At 40.3% G+C, this 20746-nt stretch overlaps 1 protein-coding gene across 1 annotated transcript in view; it reads right to left on the bottom strand.

Moving 5' to 3' along the window:
• Positions 1–880: 880 nt before the first annotated feature.
• The window catches only part of CXHXorf58 (chromosome X CXorf58 homolog), a 30802-nt gene continuing 10936 nt past the window's right edge, over positions 881–20746 (bottom strand). Inside the window, exons 6-9 of the mRNA XM_090326050.1 lie at positions 12801–12932; positions 8174–8403; positions 2007–2166; positions 881–1104 (exon numbers count right to left, since the gene is read on the bottom strand). Of these exons, the coding sequence (XP_090182176.1) occupies positions 931–1104; positions 2007–2166; positions 8174–8403; positions 12801–12932 (696 nt within the window). The 3' untranslated portion in view covers positions 881–930. The remainder of the gene's footprint in view (positions 1105–2006; positions 2167–8173; positions 8404–12800; positions 12933–20746) is intronic.

Genomic DNA, 20746 nt, shown 5'->3' with positions numbered 1-20746 from the left:
CATAGTACCAATTCCGGTTTTCTGGTGGTTAATTGGAGATGAGTCTCATGGACTTTTTTTTTTTTTTGCCAGTCCTGGGGCTTGAGCTCAGGGACTTAGCACTGTCCTTGGGCTTTCTCATGGGTAGCACTCTACCACTTGAGCTATAGCGCCACTTCGGCTTTTTCTATATATGTTTACCGAGGAATCGAATGCGGGTCTTTGTGCATTCTAGGCAAGCACTCTGCCACCAGGCCACACTCTGGGACCCCTCACAGACTTCTATGCCCACACTGGCTTTGAACTGTAACCCTCAGATCTCAGCCTCCTGAGTAGCTAGGATTACAGGCATGAGCCACCAGCGACTGGCTTCTGCTATTGTTAAAAATAGGTGGGGGGGGAGGGTAATGGGGACCAAGACATGTGAAAGGGTATCAATGTATGTGAATTAATGCACCTTCTATCTGGCAAATATCATGTAACCCTTTTATTAATTACAATAAAAATATTAAAAAATAAAAAAATAATACAATACAGTGCTAGTTTGTCGATTCCTGATTAGAAGTCACTAATTCTTATTAAAGTCTTGTCACCAAAAAAAAAATTCACACCTAATTGCACATTGGTGGCTCATATGTATAATTCTATGTATTCAGGAGACAAATCTGGAAGATGGAAGTTTGAGTCTAGCCAAGACAGAAAAGATTGCTAGACTCCCATCTCCAAAATAACAAGCAAAAAGTTGAGCATGGGGAGATTGGTAGAGCACCAGCTTAGCAAGCTTGAGATCTTGAGCTCAAATCCTAGTCCTGCCTCCAAATTACTTGTATCTATGGTAATACAAAAACGCTTACAAATATGCTATGCATTTGGATAAAAGGATGTTTTTTATTTGTCCTTTATCCACAAAAAACATTTTGATACACATCTCTGATTTTCTGCTATATATCATCATAACGAAGTTCTATAAACACTGAAATCTTGATACCACTGAAATAACTTCCTTTCTTCTTGTACTGACTCTTCTGAAAGAGATTTTTCCATTTTCAGAATATCAAAAGATGGAGTGGAGAAGACTGTCATTGTTTTTGTTGGTGTTTCACTCGACTTGCCTGTTTTTCGATCCTAGGCAGAATTGTAAATAAAAGTAGAAATTGCTTTACATTTCACTTATATGTATGTATGTATGTTTTGCTAAGTATAGCCTGTTCAGATATTTGTTAAAATAAAATAGAAGAATAAAATTAATTCATTGTTTTATCTTTGCTGGTCCTAGGGCTTGAGTTCTGGGCCTGGACACTGCCCCTAAGATTCTTTTGCTCAAGGTGAGTGCTCTACCACTTGAACCACAGTGCTACTTCCAGCCTTTGTGAGAGTTTTTTTGGAGAGTCTCAAGAACGTTTTCTGTGTGTGTGCAGTCTTAGGGCTTGAACTCAGGGCCTGAGTGCTATTCCTTGAGCTTTTTTTTCTCAAGGCTAGTACTCTACTACTTGAGCAACAGCTTGCTTCTGGCTTTTTTTTTGCGGTCAATTGGAGATAACAATCTCATATACTTTTCTGTCCAGGCTGGCTTCAAACTTCCATCCTCAGATTTCAGCCTCGTGAGGTAGCTAGGATTCCAGGTGTAAGCCAATGGCACCTGACTTTATGGTTATTTTTCAGATAAGGCCTTGTATTTTTACCTAGCACTGGCCTTGGACCATGGTCCTCCTACCTCTGTGCCTCCCATATAAACGGCAGACAGGTATAAACCATCACATTTGGCTTATATGTTAACTTTTTGTCTTGGCTGACCTCAAACTTAAATCCTCACAAATGGGTGAGAAATTACAGTCATGTGCCCTGGTCCTTTGTTTAAGAGTTAAAAAAAGTATTACAGTACTATCAAAGGCATATAGCACAATTTAAAAAAAAGGTATGTTTCAGCCTTGAACTCATGGATGAGAAAAATCTTATGTATGCAAATCAAATTAACAGTATGTAAGCATAGTGTCCAGAAAACTGGATTCAATGAAAGTTAAACTTACAGTCTTCACAGATGTCTTTTCTTCCTTATCCTTTACATAAGTTTTTTTCATTTTGTCAACTCTCGTTTGAGCCTGCTTAGAATAACGAGTGGTTTGCTTCATATCAGCTGTCTGCTGGTAGGAGCTATATAAACTGCAGACTTTTGTAAAGGATGAAAATCTAGAGGACAGAAAAGAGTACACAACAAAGTGAACATGAAAGCAAGTTCCAAAGTGTATGGAATCAAATGATCTCCAGCATATATACTGCATACCTCTCTACATTAAGCAACATTGTTTATGATCTTTTAGGTTAAAGTTCTCATTCCTGTTTGAGTTTACATGGCACAGTTCTTTATCTGGCACTTGTTCAAGCATATAGATGAGAATGAAAGTACTAAGCTGTTCTGGAAGATACTGTGTAAAGACTACTATCATCTTATTTTTTTAAATATCATACACTAACATCAAAAAGGTTTCATTTTTTGTCAGTCCTGGGGCTTGAACTCTGGGCCTGAGCATTGTCCCTGAGCTCCTCAACGCAAGGCTAGTGCTCTACCACTTGAGCCACAGTGTTGGTTAACTGGAGATAAGACTCTTACGGACTTTCATGCCCCGGCTGGCTTTGAACCGTGAGCCTCAGATCTCAGCCTCCTGAGTAGCTAGGATTACAGGCAAGAGCCACCAGTGCTCAGCCATCAAAAATCTTATGCAAGGCATCTGTGGCTTACAGCTGCAGCCCTAGCTACTCAGGAGGCTGAGATCTGAGAATCACAGTTCAAAGCCAACCCAGGCAGGCAAAAACTCTTATTTCCAATTAACTAGCATAAAGCCAGAGGTGGACCATTGACTCCAGTGGTAGAGCACTAGCCTTGAGTAAAAAAAAAAAAAAAGGTAAGGGACAGGGCTTAGGCCCTAAGTTCAAGTCCAAATACTGGCACACACACCACCCACACACAGTATTTCATAATAGTTGAAAAAAATAACCAAGCTTTTTCAAAATCAATGTTGAGATCAGACAAAATTGATGCTATGCCCACAATCCTGTTGCCACGGCAGGGCAACTCAACCCACCTCTCACCTGTCAGCATCTGCATTAGTCAGTCTTTCAGGTCAAGAATCATTGAGCAGAGAGGATGAAATTACTCAAGAATTAACATCATCCCTCCCAAGCAGCTCTTAACCAGTGCCTCAGTACCTGACTCCTTTGGTCCTATGGATAACTCTGTCTTACATATGCTATTCTGGCTTTGACATTCCTGGGGCAGGGGGTAAGAGGGAGATTAAGCTCATTACCTACAGTGTAACTCACTTATGTGTGTGTGCACACACACATACACACGTACATGCACACACACACGTGGCTGCCTTCCCTTCTGTTTTGCTGTTCCGACTCCCTCTCACCAATGGATCCCAAAGAAACTACTATTGAAACTCAAATCCTTATGTAAGGGCTTTGCTTGTGGGAAATCTCCAATGAAAACTTCATTCAAAAATACCTCCCTGAGGGCTAGGAGTTTGGCCTAGTGGTAGAGTGCTTGCCTAGCATGCATGAAGACCCGGGTTCGATTCCTCGGTACCACATACATAGGAAAAAAAAAAGCCGGAAGTGGTGCTGAGGCTCAAGTGGTAGAGCTCTAGCCTTGAGAAAGTCCAAGGACAGTGCTCAGGCCCTGAGCTCAAGCCCAGGACTGGCACAAAAAAAAATACCTCACTGAATTTTTTTTTTAAAAAAACTCTTCAACTGATTTAGAAGTTAGTTATTTATTTCTTTTATAAAATCAAATATTTGTGTTGTTATTATCATTTCACAAGTCAGGTAATGAGTACATTATTTTTTGGACAATATCACCCATTCTCTCACTCCCAGGGTTTCCCTCCCATACCTGCTCAAAGTTATATAGTTTATTTCCAACATGGTGTGTAGGGAGTACCATTACCGCATTTCTTCAACCTTTGTCCCTCCATTTCTGTGTCTCCTTATCCCCCAAAGACAATGAACTAACAAGAAAAAAAAATCCCTCCTTTCCATTTCTTAGAGTTCACTTTTTATTCCAGTCCTGGGGCTTGAACTCATGGCCTGGGCACTGTCCTTGGGCACTTTTTCCTCAAGACTAGCGCTTTGCCACTTGAGCCACAGCCCCACTTCCAGCTTTTCCTGTGTATGTGGTACTGAGGAATCGAACCCAGAGCTTTGTACCTGCCACGTGAGCTCTTTATCACTTGGCCACAATCCAAGCCCCTAGAGTTTATTTTGATAAATAATATTTTATATGTTCAGAGGCACAGAGGCATGTGCCTTTGTGTTCTTTCCCTAAGTATCCTCCTTTGGTCTCACTGTGCATGAATGTGTACCTTATTTGATTCTAAAATGACTCATTGGTGTATAATCAGTAGCATGAATCCAAATAGCTGGAAACTCAGGGCTATAAGTGTTGGTAAAGAGAGTTTTATCAAATGGGGACCATGTCATGAGAAAGAGTATCAATGTTTGTGAAGTTATGCACCTTCTATCTGGTGAATATAATGTAAGCCTTCTATTAATCACAATAAAAAAGTATAAAAAAAGAGAGGGTTTTATCATTTATTTGACCTTGGTGATATAAGGGTTAAGTTGTTAAGATGATCATATGGATGAGTTAGGAAAAAAAAATCTGTTTAACAATGACACACTGATCCCTAAACCAGCCCACCTGTCTGCAAATATATATCTTTCATCATAAAATAACAGTTAAATTATGTTATTGGGGGGGCAGGAATTTGGCCTAGTGGTAGAGTGCTTGTCTAGCATGCACAAAGACTAGGGTTCGATTCCTCATACATAGAAAAAAGCCAGAAGTGGTGCTGTGGCTCAAGTGGTAGAGCTCTCGCCTTGTGAAAACCAAAGGACAGGGCCGAGTGGTAGAGTACTTGCCTAACATGCACGAAGACCCGGGTTTGATTCCTTGGTACCACATACATAGAAAAAAGCCAGAAGTGGTGCTGAGGCTCAAGTGGTAGAGCTCTAGCCTTGAGAAAGTCCAAAGGCAGTGCTCAGGCCCTGAGCTCAAGCCCTGGACTGGCAAAAGAAAAAGAAAAGAAAAAAAAAAGAAAACCCAAGGACAGTGCTCAGACCCTGAGTCCCAAGCCCAGGACTGGGAAAAAATGTTAATGGGTCAGTACTTTTTATTTCTGGTCTTCAAGAATTCTAGCATATTGATTTGGCAGTGGGTCATCAGTATCTTCTTCATGGTCTAAAAGGGTATTTTTTCATCTTATACATGCATAAGGGAATAATTCCTAAGTATTCTTCAGTCTTATCAATGCTTGTTCTTAAGAGAGCCAGCTTTGTAAATAAAATGGGCTATGAAAGTCTTACCAATGGAAAGGAGTAGTAATGGAATTGGCACAGTCACAGTCTGCCTGGATTATTTCAGATCCAAACCTATCTATTTTGCTACAACCCACGCCTTCAAAACATGCATTGGTTCACATACTATAAAGAAGTGAATTATCCCTGTACATTTATATGCAATTTATCCTGGGCCAGGGAAGCCCGAACAGCAAGAATGCAATTAGACTTCAGCAGAAAATGAAAAAGCCCTTGGCTCTGTGCCGCAAAGGCAATGGGAACCCTTTAAGTTATACTTATGAAAATATTAACATCCGCACCCAGGCCTCACTCACCAACCACACCCAATTTACCCTTACCACTTTCCACCCTCCTCTCCATACTGGATGGTTCTTGTTCTTGCAGGTTGAATTGCTACTCACATCCACTTAAAAAGTAGTTGAATAATAGAGGGGGTGCAGGGGGCACAAGGAATGGGAGATCAATAGAGATGGGCAATCTGACTAGGATATAATATACATGTATGCGAAAATCCTTTGTACAGTTAATATTCACTACAATTGAATAGTAGGCATATAACACAGGATCCAAAGGGTTGTGTATAATTGTGAATGGGGACATGAAGGAAAGCAAATACAGCTGAAGTACTTAGTTCATATGTATGAAAATGGCTCAGTGGAATGTTTTGAACTTGTTTAAAGAAGTGGGGAGCGGGGCTGGAAGGTTGGCCTAGTGGTAGAGTTCTTGCCTAGCATGCACAAAGACCGGGGTTTGATTCCTCAGTACCACATACATAGGAAAAGCTGGAAATGGTGCTGTGGCTCAAGTGACAGAGCTTTATTCTTTTTTTTCCAGGATCTGCATTATTATTTTAATCGTGAAGGTAGAACAATTAATTTCCCCAGTAAGAACATAACCAGGACCATCCAATCTAAAATATTAATTTAATAGAAGCCTCTAAACTATCCACTGGGGAGTGGTAGCTATTTTGAACATACTTAGTGCAGTTTGGTGAAGTCTTCCTCTCTGTGTGTCTTATTTTGCAGGGGCTCTATTCAGGGGTCACCTAGGCTTCTTTAGCTGGTCAGGGCCACACCCTGGAACCTGTTGCCTCTGATCATGTCCTCCTGACTTGGCAGCAGCACCAGGTGCCAGACAAAGGGTCACAACTGGATGGTCATTGATCAAGTGCTTGGCGTCTGCAGAGCTGTCACATGTTAAATGTTAGAGCTTTATTCTTTTTTTTTTGAATATTAATTCAACTTTAATTCTTAGACTAAATCTTCCTTGGTCTTCATGTCTCACACTTTTTATATCTACATATTTTATTAGTGTATATTAATTGTACAAGCCAAGGAGTTTCACTGTGATATTTCTATAAATGCATATAACATACTTTGACCAAAAAAACCCTCCTATTGATCTTTTTTATACCTACTCTCTTGTGATTTTAAAAGCATAGAGCTTTATTCTTGAGAAAGCCCAAAGATAGTGCTCAGTTCTGAGTTCAAGCCCCAGGACTGGCAAAAAAAAAGAAATGGGGAGGGGAAATAAAGAGGAGGTAAATTTGATCAGGATATGCATTTATGAAGTATCACAATTAACATATGCTAATAAAATGTAAACAAAAAGAAAAATAAACCAATAAACTGCTTAAACTCACAAAATTTATAAATCATAAATTTATAAAATTTATAAACTATAAATATACAAAATCTGAAAATGTGATTCTTTCTTATTTTTTTGCCAGGCTCAAGGCAACTGCCCTACACCTTGAGTCACAGGGCCACTTCAAGTTTTCTGGTGATTAATTGGAGATCAGAAACTCATGGACTTTTTAGGACTTCTTAGTGCCTAGGCTGGCTTTGAACTGCGAGACTCAGATCTCAACCTCCTGAGTAGCTAGGATTGCAGGCATGAGTCACCATGCCCGGCTACACTTTTCTTCTTTCTTTTGTGTCAGTACTGATATCTTTCTCCTCTCTCCCTCCCTTCTTCCTTTCTCCTTTCATCCTTTCCTCTCTTTTATGCCAGTTCTAGGGCTTGAACTCAGGGCCTGGGCACTATCCCTGACCTTTTCAGCACAAGGCAAATCCCCTACAACTTAAGGCACAGTTCCCCTTGTGGATCTTTTACTGGGATGGGATGAACTGGGATCCTTAGATCTCAGCCCTTCAGAATGGCATAATCCATGGCTGCCTGGTAAAAATGTTGGAATTTCTAGATAGAAATTTCAAAAACATAACTAAAAGCCAGTGGGTGCGGTGGCTCATGTCTGTAATCTTAGCTACTCAAGAGGTTGAGATCTGAGGATCTCGGTTCAAAGCCAGCCAGGGCACTAAAGACAATGAGACTCTTATCTCCAATTAATCTCTAGGAAAGGGGAAGTGGGGCTCTGGCTCAAGGAGTAAAGTGGTAGCCTTGAGATGAAGAGCTCGGGAACAGCACACAGGCCCAGAGTTCAAGTCCCATGACCCACTATACACACACACACACACACACACACACACACACACACACACATACACACTAAAAGCAACACCATAAGGCTCTATTTGCACTGTCTCTGTGTCTACTATATGTTCTACCTAAAGAGTTTCCCTCAATTACTATACAGTTTTTATATTTGCTGTCAGCCTTGAGTTGTCCGTCCGTTTGGTGGCACAAGCTATGTCCCAGGATACTCTCTTTTTTGTTTAGTGCTCTGTTTGTGAGATCGAATGCATTTTAGGCAATCTGCCTCAACTCTCTTTTCCCACATGTGCCTTATTGTTATCACTAGTGAGCAATTTGGAAGCATGTGAATATTTTTAGAAATGCCTTTAGTATTGTAACACCAAGGACAGCTTTCTTTTACCTGGTATCAGAAACAGCCCGCAATTGCTGCTGACGCATCTCTTCTGTCCGTGGTTTCTGTAACAGATACTTCATTTTTTTCTGTAAACGCTCTGAGATGATGCCAGTCTCCACATAATAAAGTATGTCATACATCATCATTGACTTGGGAATGTTTTGGAGGGTTAATTTTCGCCAATAGTTATTCCTGCCACCAGATGATGCAGGAATTTCATCAAGAAGACTATTATACTGTGTAGTGGGGAAAAACAAAACAATTGGGGGATGATTAGTTGTAGGTACCTTCTTTTTTCCAGTCCTGGGGCTTGAACTAGGGCCTGAGCGCTGTCCTTGAGCTTTCTCAAGGTTAGAGCTCTACCACTTGAGCCGCAGGACCACTTCTGGTTTTTTTCTATGTATGTGGCACTGAGGAATTAAACCTGGGTCTTTGTGCATGCTAGGCAAGCACTCTACCACTAGGCCCCACTCCTGGCCCATAGTTATTGGTACTTTATAATGGTTTCATACATATTTCCCAAGGTTCCATTTAAGTGTCATTGCATTCAAAAGGTATTCATTTGCCTTTTCTTTTCTTTCTTTCTTTATTTTTGATTGGTCGTGGGGCTTGGACTCAGCCTGGGGCTGTCCCTGAGCTCTTCAGCTCAAGGGTACTGCCCTACCCCTTGAGCCACAGTGCCACTTCTGGTTTTCTAGTGGTTAATTGGAGATAAGAGTCTCGTGGACTTTAGTGCCCGGGCTGGCTTTGAACCGAGAACCTCAGATCTCTACCTTCTGAGTAGCTAGGATTATAGGCATGCACCACCACATCCGGCTATCCTTTATCTTTTCTGTGAATTCTATGGACAGTTCTCCTTTATGATTCCTACCAACGAAATATCTCAGTTAATGTCTCAGTTAGATCTCTTACTGGAATTCAGGATTCATGTCACTTAGTTTATGCATGTAGGACCATCTTCATTAAATGTTCATTCAATGTATAAACATATTATAGCCCATAAACTGGGTATTAATATCCCATACCTTAATTCTAGCTACTAACCAAAAAAAGTACTTTATATTAAAGGAATTCTAATGTGTTTTGCAACTCTGAGGGATATGACAGTTCATCAAGGCACTGAAAACAATGCTTGTTCCCTACAGAAGAAAAACAAGAAGGCAAGCATTCTTCAATTTTCCATGTCAATAAGTTGATTTTTTTTCAATGTATGTGGTACTGGGAATCGAACCCACATCTTTGTGGATGCTAGGCAAGCCCTCTTATGACTAGGCCGAACTCCTAATGCATAAGTTAATTTTTTTCACAGCATTTTTTCTGATTATGGATTAAATCAGGGCCTCACTCATCCTAGGCAAGGACTTTACCACTAAGCCTCAGTTCCAGTTCATTTCACCCCCCACCAGCTATACTACGATTCACATAGCATGCAATTCACCCAAAATGAATAGTTTTTATTGTATTTCCAATTGTAAGGTTTTTTTAAAAAAATACTTCCATTCTCAATATTTCTAATGCTTTATTGTATGCTAAATGTGTTGAGATTTCTTTCATTTTCCTGTATACTAATAACACAGTAGAAGGTTTCATGCTTATTTTCAATATATATATTTGAAGCAGGGTCTTACTATATAGCCCAGGCTGACTTGAAACTCCCTGTCTGGCTTTGAACAGTCTTTTGGTTTAGTCTGCAGCGTGCTGGAATTACAGGCATGCACCATTATATCTAGTTGGGGTTTTTTTTGTGGGGGGTCGTCATGGGCTTAAACTATGGGCCTGGCCGCTGTCTCTGAGCTCTTCAGCTCATGGACTTTTATGTCCTGGCTGGCTTTGAATCTCGTTCCTTAGATTTCAGTCTTCTGAGTAGCTTGGATTACAGGCATGAGTCGCCAGCGCCTGGCTATCCACTTATTTTTAATGAGTTTACAAAATTGTTTAAAGGCATGACATAATTATAATTTTCCCCACTGATTGTGTGCTTTGATTGATTTCTGTTTGCACTGTCACTGTAACAGTCCCACACTACTGTACAAATTGATAATGCCAGCTGACACTGGTGGCATTCTCATGCCTGTAATCCTAGCTTATCAGATCTGAGGATCTCATTTGGAGCCAGCCTGGTCAGGAAAGTCCATGGGACTCCTATTTCCAATTAACCACCAAAAAGTTGGAGGTGGAACTATGGCTCAATTAGTAGTGCACTAGCCTTGATCAAAAGAGCTCAGGAGGACTGGGAGTCTTGCCTAGTGGTAGAGTGCTTGCCTAGCATGCACAAAGACCCAGGTTCAATTCCTCAGTACCATAGAAGTGGTGCTGTAGTTCAAGTGGTAGAATGCTAGCCTTGAAGAAGTAGCTAAAGGACAGGGCTCAGGCCCTGAGTTCATGCCCCAGGACTGGCAAAACAAACAAACGAAAAAAGAGCTCAGGAACAGTGCCCAGGTCCTAAGTTCAATCCATAGAACCAGGACGAAAAGAATCAAAAGCAAAACCCGAGAATGTGTGTGTAGTTTATTTCTCAAGAGTACCATAGTAAAATGAGTCAACATCATAGACCATCAACGATCTGCTATGTCACTTCTTCACTGTGGGATCATGGGCAAGATTTGGGGTAATGTTAAACTTCATTTTTCTCATCTGTACAAAGGTTCACATGATTTACAACCTCAAAGATTAAAGGAGATATATGTGTATCGGGAGCTAAAAGCAGGAGGGGGTGGGGGAAGGGTAATGGGTCCCAAGATATGCGAAAGGGTATCAATGTATGTGAATTAATGCACCTTCTATCTGGCAAATATCATGTAGCCCTTTTATTAATTACAATAAAAATATATAAAAAAGAGCTAAAAGCAATTCCATCCATGAGCTTCATAAATACCCATAATCATTTTATCCTTCTCTTCCAATATGTCTATTTGAGGGCATCAATTCTTGACATATTCACAATCCACAAGTATGTGACCCTTGTCCTTAGCAAACTGACATCATCAACACTACTTGTTTCCAGGTCCAATTCCCTATCAAGTTTCTCTTTTTTTAAAAAAAATAAAGAAAAAGAAAAGAAATCACAAGAGTCTCTAAGGTACTGCATTAATTTTGGGGCAGGTGTATTGACACAAATGAGTAAAAAGCTAAGGCCACACAGACCATTATGATAGGCCAGAATTTGAGGATCCCTTGTTTCTTTAGAATTTGCAAAATGAGAGTAATGACAGTGCCTGCCTCTTATAAGAATAAAAAATATTATTGTTATAGAAAAATTTGTGATTACTACTACCACTACTACTATTCTGTTTAAGTGTCCTGATTCAGCACTGCTGTAATGCAAACCAGCAACCTAGGAGCTGTATCATACATCTTCCTTTAGGTTCCTTCTCTGTCATCCAGGCTCATTGGTTTTACTTATCTTTTGCATCTTCAGACTCACAGCCTTAAATCATGCAGCTACCATTTCTAATAGATTTCTCCGGAGCCTCCAAACAGGGAGAAGATTGTCTACACTGAACTGAGAGGAACTTCTTTATTCTAGCTTTAACCAACCTCCCCTCCCCTCCCTTCTTCTCCCCTCCCCTCCCCTCCCCTTCCCTATACTGGTACTAGGTCTTGAACTCAAGGCTTCGAGCTCTCGTTTGGCATTTTTTCTCACAACTGGTACTCTACCACTTGAGCCACACCTCCAGGTAAGTGGTAGACTGCCAGCCAGTACCTACCTACTACACACACGCACACACACACACACACACACACACACACACACACACGAACCAAAATGAACCAAAAAAAGAACAAGATGCTAGATGTTCCTGTCTTCGTGTCTTTGAATGGAGTTGAAGATGTGATAATCATTCTTGTAGCCATGTGGTAGAAACCAAGAAATCTACAAAGAAGCTGACTCAGAATGCTGTTGTCTTTTTCCCCTGGCCATTCCTGGAGCTTGAAATTAGTTCCTGGGTACTTTCTCTGAGCTTCTTTTGCTCAAGACTAGCACCATAACAATTAAGCTGTAGCGCCACTTTTAGCCTTTTCTGTTTATGTGGTACTGAGGAATCAAACCCAGGGCTTCATGCATGCTAGTCAAGCATCTACTACTAAGCAACATTCCCAGCCCCAATGGTGTTGTCTTGAGCTACTGAATTAGCCTAGGAACCACCTATCCAGGGAATTCTATCCTGTATCATTTAAGCCTACTGCAGTTGGGCATATTCTGTTAAGTCAGAAAGTTTTGAAACAATAAGAAAACTTCCTATGTCAAATCTTTATTATTTTGATCCCATAAAGATTTTTATTTTTATTTTTGCCTAGGCTCCATCCCTGAGCTTTTTTGCTCAAGATTAGCGTTTAATCCTTTGAGGATTGGTGGCCAGGTGTGGGGAGGGGGAGGAAAAGAAGAGGGAGGGGGAGTGAGGTGAAGAGGGAGAGGGAGAAATGTGATTCTTTCTCTAGGAGGTCCAAGTCAGGAAGACTTGGTTCTTTGTTTTTAAGTATGTAACTCAAAATTACTTACTTGGGGGGAGGGAAATGGGGACAAAAACATGAGGAGGGGTATCAATGTGTGAGAAGTAATGTACCTACAATCTGGTGAATATAACTGTAACCCCTTTATATATTACAATAAAAAATTAAAAAGATTACTTACTTGCACATAATCTTTGAATGTGACAATATCCACTTGATCAGTTACTTTAAACTTCTGATAGTAGCGTTCATCTTCCATAAACTGCTGATAAAATTTCTTCTTCCCCATCATATTGTAAGCACTATACATTCCCTATAAGGAAAATAGAACAGTTATTTTATAATTGTAGTATAATAGTTTACCTTTTGGAAATATTGGGCTTTGAACTCAGAGCCTCATGCTTTCAAGGTAGGCATCCTATTATTTGAACCATGCTCCCAGCCTTGTTTGCTTTTTTCAGGTACTATCTTGTATGTATATATGTATGGTTGGTTGGTTGGTTGGTTGGTTGGTCATGGGGCCTGAACTCTGAGCTGAGCGCTGTCCCTGATCTCTTCAGCTCAAGGCTAGTGCTCAACTACTCTGAGCCACAGTGCCACTTCCAGTTTTCTGGTCGTTAATTGGAGATGAGTCTCACAGACTTTTGGGCTCGTGCTGGCTTTGATCTGTGACGTGAGCCTCTTGAGTAGCTAGGTTTACAGGCAGGAGCCATTGGCACCTGGCTATCTTATCATTTTTGCTCAGGCTGGTCGTAAACTGCAATTCTCCTAGTTAAATTACTTGTGCTGCTTGCATGACAGAAGTGAACCAATAGGGGAGGGGTGTCAATGTGTGGGAAGTAATGCACCTACTACCTGACGAATACAAATGTAACCCCTCTATACATTACTCTGACAATAAAATAAAATAAAAAGTGAACCACACCCAACCTCTTTTTTTGTGGAGCCTTGCTACTTTTTGCCCTAGCTGGCCTTAAACCAAAATCCTACTCATTCCTACCTTCCATGGAGCTGAGATTACTAATCTAAGCCACTGCACCCAGTCAAAAATAGTAGTATAGTTTTTTGAAAGATTTTATTAACACTGATTATTTTTACATCATATTTCAAATGTCATGTTTATCGAGAAGGGAATCTCTATATGCAATCACTGGCATACATTTTAGAACATAATTAAAATTAAGCTGAGTTTGTAGGTCATAGGTACATATTGATCTACATGATATAACATTATATCTATAGAGTATATATCCCATCATAGATTTTTATGTCTAGGTAGTTATGTTTATATCTGTAAGACCATGTCCATTACCTTGGGTACCCAAAATATTGAGTCATCACTCTAGCATTGCTTGGATCTAATATCTACATATCAAGGAGGCCTTTTATTCCTTTGGTCTTGACTTATTTCACTCAACATGATTTGTTCTAGTTTTATTCACTTCCCAGTGAATGCCATTATTTTATCTTGTCTGTTGGCTATGTAGAATTCCATTGTATATATATACCACATTTTTTTGTATCCATTCATGTGTAGTGGGGCATCTGAGTTGTTTCCATCGCTTGGCTATTGTGAATTGCGCAGAGATGAACATGGCTGAGCAGGTGTCCTTATCATATCCTGGGTTTTGATGCTCAGTGTAGATGCCTAGGAGTGGTATAGCAAGATCGCAGGGGAAGATCTATGTTTCACATTTTTGAGGAACCTCAAAACTGCCTTCCAGAGTGGCTGTACAAGTTTACATTCCCACCAGCAGTGCAGTAGGGTTCCTCTTTCTCACATCAAAACCAGAATATAGTACTTTTGATGATCATATATAAAACACATACTTTATGGGCTGGGCGTTTGGCCTAGTGGTAGAGTGCTTGCCTAGCATGCACAAAGACCCAAGTTCGATTCTTTGGCATCACATATAAAGAAAAAAGCTGGAAGGGGTGCTGTGGCTCAAGGGTAGAGCTACAGCCTTGAGAAAAGTCCAAGGACAGTGCTCAGGCCCTGAGTTCAAGCCCCACAACTGGCAAAACAAACAAAAAACTGTACTGTATGTATCCTTTAATTATTGCCAGTCATGGGGACAGAATGCAGCTCCTGAGCACTGTCCTTGGGCTTTCTCAAGGCTGGAACTCTACCACTTGAGCCACAGCACCATTTCCAGTTTTTTGCTATGTATGTGGTACTGAGGAATCAAACCTGGGTCTTCATGCATGCTACACAAGCACTCTTACGACTAGGCCAAACTCCTGGCCCTTATGTATCCTTTTTACAAATATATACAATATTTTTCCTTTCCTGTGGTAGCATGTCATTCAATAGAAAGGCTATGTTTATAAAGAAGAGATTACATAGAAAAAATCTGGCACCATTTAGGGGTTGAATTCCAACCTTTGAACTTGCTAAACCGTCTAAGCTGTGCTTCCAGCCTTTTGTCCTCTCTCTCTTTCTGTCCCTCCCCTTCCCTCTCTCTCTCCATCTACCTATTTTTATTGTGCCAATCCTGGGGTTTTAACTCAAGGCCTGGGCACTATCTCTGTCAAGACTAGTGTTCTATCTCTTGACCCACAGCTCCACTTCTGGACTTTTTGGTGGTTAATTTGAGATAAGAGTTTCACGGACATTCCTGCTTGATCTGGCTTCAAACCATGATCCTTATAGCTCACCCTTCTCAGTATCTAGGGTTAAAAGCATGACTTACCAATACTTGCCTTCTTAAGGTTCTTTTTTTTTAGCCATACTGGGGTTTGAACTCAGGGCTCTGTGTTTTGCTAAGCAGGTACTCTGCTCCTTGAACCAAGCCTCCAGCTCCTATTTTGAAAATAACCCTTTTGCAATAGTTATTTTCAAGCTGAAGTCTTGCTTTGTGTGAGGTAGCTTGAGCTTTGATCTGCCTACTTATTCATTCTCATGTCTCTGGGGATACCAGCTATGTCAGAGCACCTAGCCATTGTTTTTCCCCTGTATCTGGGATCACAGGTGTGTACCACCACATCTAGCCATTGGGTGAAATGGAGTCTCACCAACTTTTGTGTCCTGGTTAGCTTCAACTTATAATCTCTCATCATCAACTAAGTCTCTAAGATGACAGGCTGAGCCACCACACCCAACTAATTATTTTTCAAATAGGATTTTATATTTATACCTAGGTCAGCTAGGACTGTGGTTCTTCTATTTATGATCCCCACATAGCTGAGATAACAGATGTGCACCACCACATTAAGCTTTCATTGCTTGAGATGGGGTGGGCTGTGTCACATAAATTTTTTACCTAGGTGGTCTCCTGATCTCCGGATCTTGAGAGCCAGGATTATAAGAGTGAGTCACCACATCTGGCATAAGGATTTTCATTTATTTTTGTGTAGATCTTGGGAGTTGAACTAAGGGCCTGACCACTGTCCCTGAGCTTTTGTGCTCAAGGCTAGCATTCTACCACTTCACCCACAGTTCCACTTCTGGCTTTGTGTTTGTTAGAGTTAAGTGTGCCCTGGACTTTCCTGCCCTGATTGGCTTTGAACTATGATCCTCACATCTCAGTCTCTTGAGAAGCTAGGAATACAGGTGTGAGCATAGGGGTTTTTAACCTACTTAACATTTTTTCTTTAGCTATAGCTGCACAATTTTAAAATGCAGCCAGAGAATTAGAGTCAACAATCCTCAATAGATCATAGTTTTGTTTTGAAAATCAATTTCTCTCTCCTTAAACTGTTATTTCCCTTTAAAAAAGAAAAAATAAAAACCACTCTATAACCTCATTTGTGCTGTCAATGCAAGGAAAACTGATCTGGTGATTAAGCAGGTTGCCCTAGGAACTGCAATAATACCAGGAATGACTCTCTTTTCTGTGTTAGTACATTGTTCCCAAATGGAAACATCTACGTTTCAGGTTGCTTAGGCCTCCCTCTTCTTCAGACTTCATTCTTCACCAAAGAGAAGCAGATAAAAACATTTTTCCCTTTTCTTCTCAAATGTCAGCAGTTTCTAGTCAAAGAAAGCATCTGGGAGATCAGAGACTGAAGAATCAGAGAAAATAAGGAGGCTCAAATGCTGTCTCGATTTATTAGCATCCCATTATTCTTTCACATTTCCCTATCCTTGTGCTAAAACCTGTACATAGACTAGGAGATATGAAGTATTCTCCACATCCATAAGCACATGCTGACTCTTCTAAAATATTTATATTATATCTTTGTGCTCCTGGCCACAAAGGGTCTGCTTATATTAGAGGCTGAAATAGAAGAGAATACAAATATCTTTAGGTTCCAGTTTCTCTTTCCCCTTGTATGTCAGAATGTGTTATTTGTGAAAGTAAAAGAGTGCTTCGAAGATCAAATCCAAGAATTGATGTTCTTTTTACATAACACATATTACAATAGCTAGTCTTATGTATTTCTACTATAATTTTCACTTTAGCTATCCAGAATATTCTTGTTTATTTTTTTTTCTTTGTGGGCTTGGGAGTGGTAGTATTGGAATTTGAACTTGGATATCTCATTTGCTAAACTTGCTTGGCTGGTATAATACCATTTGAATTTCACCTCTAGTTTGACTTCTGTTTTGTTTTGTTCTGGTCCTGGAGCTTAAAGTCAGGTTCCTGAGCTTCATTTTGCTCAAGGCTAGTGCTCTATCTCTTGAATCATAACTCTATTTCTACCTTTTTTTGTAGTTTAGTGGATACAAAAGTCTCACGGAATTTTCTGCCCCAGCCGGCTTTGAATTTCGATCTTCCGATCTCAGCCTTTTGGGTAGCTCAGGTTACAGGTGTAAGCCTCTGTTGCCTGGTTTTGGTTTGACTTTTTGATAGTTGATTGGAAATGGATTCTCCTATTCTCAGGCTTTTCTGTCTGAGGTGGTTTTAAACCATGATCCTCCAGGTCTCAGCTTCGTGAACAGTTGATTGTAAACATGAACTACCAGCAGCACTTCCTGATTTTATTTTTTTTTAATTCCAAAGCTGAGAAGACATATGTGAAAAAGAAAAAGGAAGATGCTAGTGCAACAATCCTAATGTGTTAAATTGAAGGGATAGAAACAGTTTACTGAAAATATGAGAGGAAACCTTCCTGTAGGTAGATCATTTTTGCCTTCTAGTTCGTCCATTTCTTTATACAACACACATCACAAGGAAATGTTATATTGGGATATCTCTCTGTGATGCTTTCTTACAATTGATTTCCTATAGATTACAATTAACCAGCTCTGTGGTGGCACTGAAGGTAAAAATAGTTCATTGGACCCTGGACAGGTAAAAAGATCTGCATTAAGAATTTCTTTAGGGAGCTAGGAATATGGCTTATTGGTAGAGTGCTTGCCTAGCATGCATGAAGCCCTGAGTTTGATTCCTCAGTACCACATAAACAGAATGAGCCAGAAGTGGGGCTGTGGCTCAAGCCGTAGAGTTGCTAGCCTTGAGCAAAAGAAGGGGAGAGACACCACCCAGACCCTGAGTTCAAGACCCATGAACAAAAACAAAACTAAAACATAAAAACAAAGGAATTCCATTAGGTATAACTATATATATATATTTTTTGGCCAGTCGTGGGGCTTGAACTCTGGGCCTGGGCACTGTCCTTGAGCTCTTCAACTCAAGGCTAATGCTTTATCACACTGAGCCACAGCACCACTTCAAGTTTTCTGGTGGTTGATTAGAGATAAGGGTCTCACAGACTTTTGTGCTCAGGCTGGCTCTGAACTGTGATCCTCAGATCTCAGCCTCCCGAGTAGCTAGGATTACGGGAGAGAGCCACCACGCCTGGCTAAGATAATAATTATCTATTCCTCCTACTGTCCGCTTCAGCTATCAACACCCCACTCCAAGACCAAATTTCCTTGTTTGTATAGCACCTTAACTGTGATGTTCCAACCCTGTCCCTTGGCCCAAGAAGACCATACCAATTTTTGAGAGGGATTTGGAAAAAGTTTGCTGTCAATGCCAAGATTTTCTTTGTCAGACATGTACTATGTATCCTGAGGTTCGGAAAAAATAGAAACTAATGAACAAGAAAGCTTGGCCTCAGGAGAAGAGAATGGGCAAAATCTAAGCGAGGATTTCAGGATTCTAGTCAACATGAATAGGACTCAAGAAGTGGGTTCTAGTCTTAAGGAGATTACAGTTCCTGTTGGCCTGGTACTAAAGCAAGCAAGACTCTATTTGGAAAACAAGGCAAAAGGGGCCTGGTGGCATGTTTCAAATGTAGAGGGCCTGCTTAGCAAGTATAAGACCCTGCGTTCAAACTCCAGTACCACAAAGAAAAGAAGAAAATTAAAGAACCTCTGTGGAAATTCTTTTTAAGGAAATATAGAGGATATATAGCAAACTATTATGATTAATCCTAAGAAAGAGTGATAAATAAAGGCCTATCTTCTTTGTAAATTCCTGGGCTCGTTCCATCATTTTTCAACAGTTATTTCACAAGTTAAAGATAAAAAAGTTGGGCTGGGAGTTTGGCCTAGTGGTAGAATGCTTGCTTAGCATGCATGAAGACCTGGGTTTGATTCCTTGGTACCACATATATAGAAAAAGCCAGAACTGGTGTTGTGGCTCAAGTGGTAGAGTTCTAGTCTTGAGAAAGCCCAAGGAAAGTTCTCAGGTCCTGAGTTCAAGCCCCAGTACTGGCAAAAAAATAGAAAAAAAATTCACTTTACTAGTCAGGGAACAACAACAACAAAAAAAAAACCAACAAAAAAAATGAAGTTATTGTAAAACATTCTAATGAGTTCAAATGTCCACACAGTGATTTCCTGCCTCTAAGATTCTTCATTTCTCAAGCCTGGACACAGGAGAGATTGGGGGAATTCTACAGGAGAATTTCAGTTCCTGGAAATGCTCCATTATACAACCTCAGGAAAGAAACTATTGATAATTCATGGGGAGAACTGTTAGTTTATTTCAAAAACGAATGTGGCATAAATTTATCTTTCAAATGTAAACTAGGTATATATGATCCCATAAATCCCCATAATGAAGAAATATTAATGTATTTGAAGTGGCACACTGCATTATGAGAACATGCAGTTCATTTGCTACATGTCCAAACCAGAGTTGATTGCTTGAGAACATGGAGCAATGTAGCCCAATTCCTTTTCTTCAGTATCTCCATGTGGCTGTGCTGAATGGGAGCAGACACTGCCAGGTTGTGCAATCTTCTGTATTGAGCATAGGTTACAACTCATGAGTTCACATTGACCAAACTTTTTGTGGAAAATATTTCCAGAAAGGGAACTTGTTTTTTGTTTGTTTGTTTGTTTTAGCACTGCCATGATTCCACGTAGGACCATGAACATGCTAGGTAAGTATTCTATCACTGAGCTACAACTCCAGATGTGAAAAAAAAGTTTCTGTTTTAGTAAAGGCTAAATATAAGAAGGTTTACCTTCTAAACTTCATTGCAGTTAGGTTAAAGATTAAAGGAATTAAGCAGGGGTGGGAGTTTGTCCTAGTGGTAGAGTGTTTGTTTAGCATGCACAAAGACCTGGGTTCAATTCCTTGGAACCAATATATAGAAAAAGCTGGAAGTGGTGCTGCAGATCAAGTATTAGAGCTCTAGCCTTGACTCAGGCTTTGAGTTCAAGCCCCAGTACTGGCCAAAAAAATATAAGAACGTAAATTTTGTTTCTGGTCCTAGGGCTTGACAACAGGACCTAGGCACTGTCCCTGATCTTCTTTTGATGAAGGCTACTGCTCTACAAGTTAAGCCACAGGGCCACTTCCAGATGTTTCTGAGTAGTTTATTAGAGATAAGAGCCTCATTTACTTTTCTTCCTGGGCTGTCTTCTATCCATGATTCTCAATTCTCAGCTTCCTGCGTATCTAGGGTTATAGGAGTGAGCTACCAGTGCCTGGTTTAGAAAAAAAATTTGTGCTAGTCCTGGGGCTTGAACTTAGGGCCTGAGCACTGTCCTTGATCTTTCTCAAGGTTAGCACTCTACTGCTTGAGTCATAGCACCACTTTCGGCTTTTTCTGTGTATGTGGTACTGAGGAATCCACTAGGGCTTCATGCATGCAAGGCAAGCACTCTACCAGTAGGCCACATTCCTGGCCCCAGACAAATATTCTTAAAGTACATTTTCAATATGATAGTCCAGCACATTTTTTCTCAATATAGTATCAGAACTAATGAAAATCATAAAACTC

The sequence above is a fragment of the Megascapheus bottae genome, chromosome X (assembly GCF_031878675.1).
Source record: "Megascapheus bottae isolate mThoBot1 chromosome X, mThoBot2.hap1, whole genome shotgun sequence".
In the NCBI taxonomy this organism is placed as follows: Eukaryota; Metazoa; Chordata; class Mammalia; order Rodentia; family Geomyidae; genus Megascapheus; species Megascapheus bottae.
The sequence above is the reverse complement of the archived record's forward strand: the minus strand, read 5'-3'. Positions and strand labels throughout refer to the sequence as shown.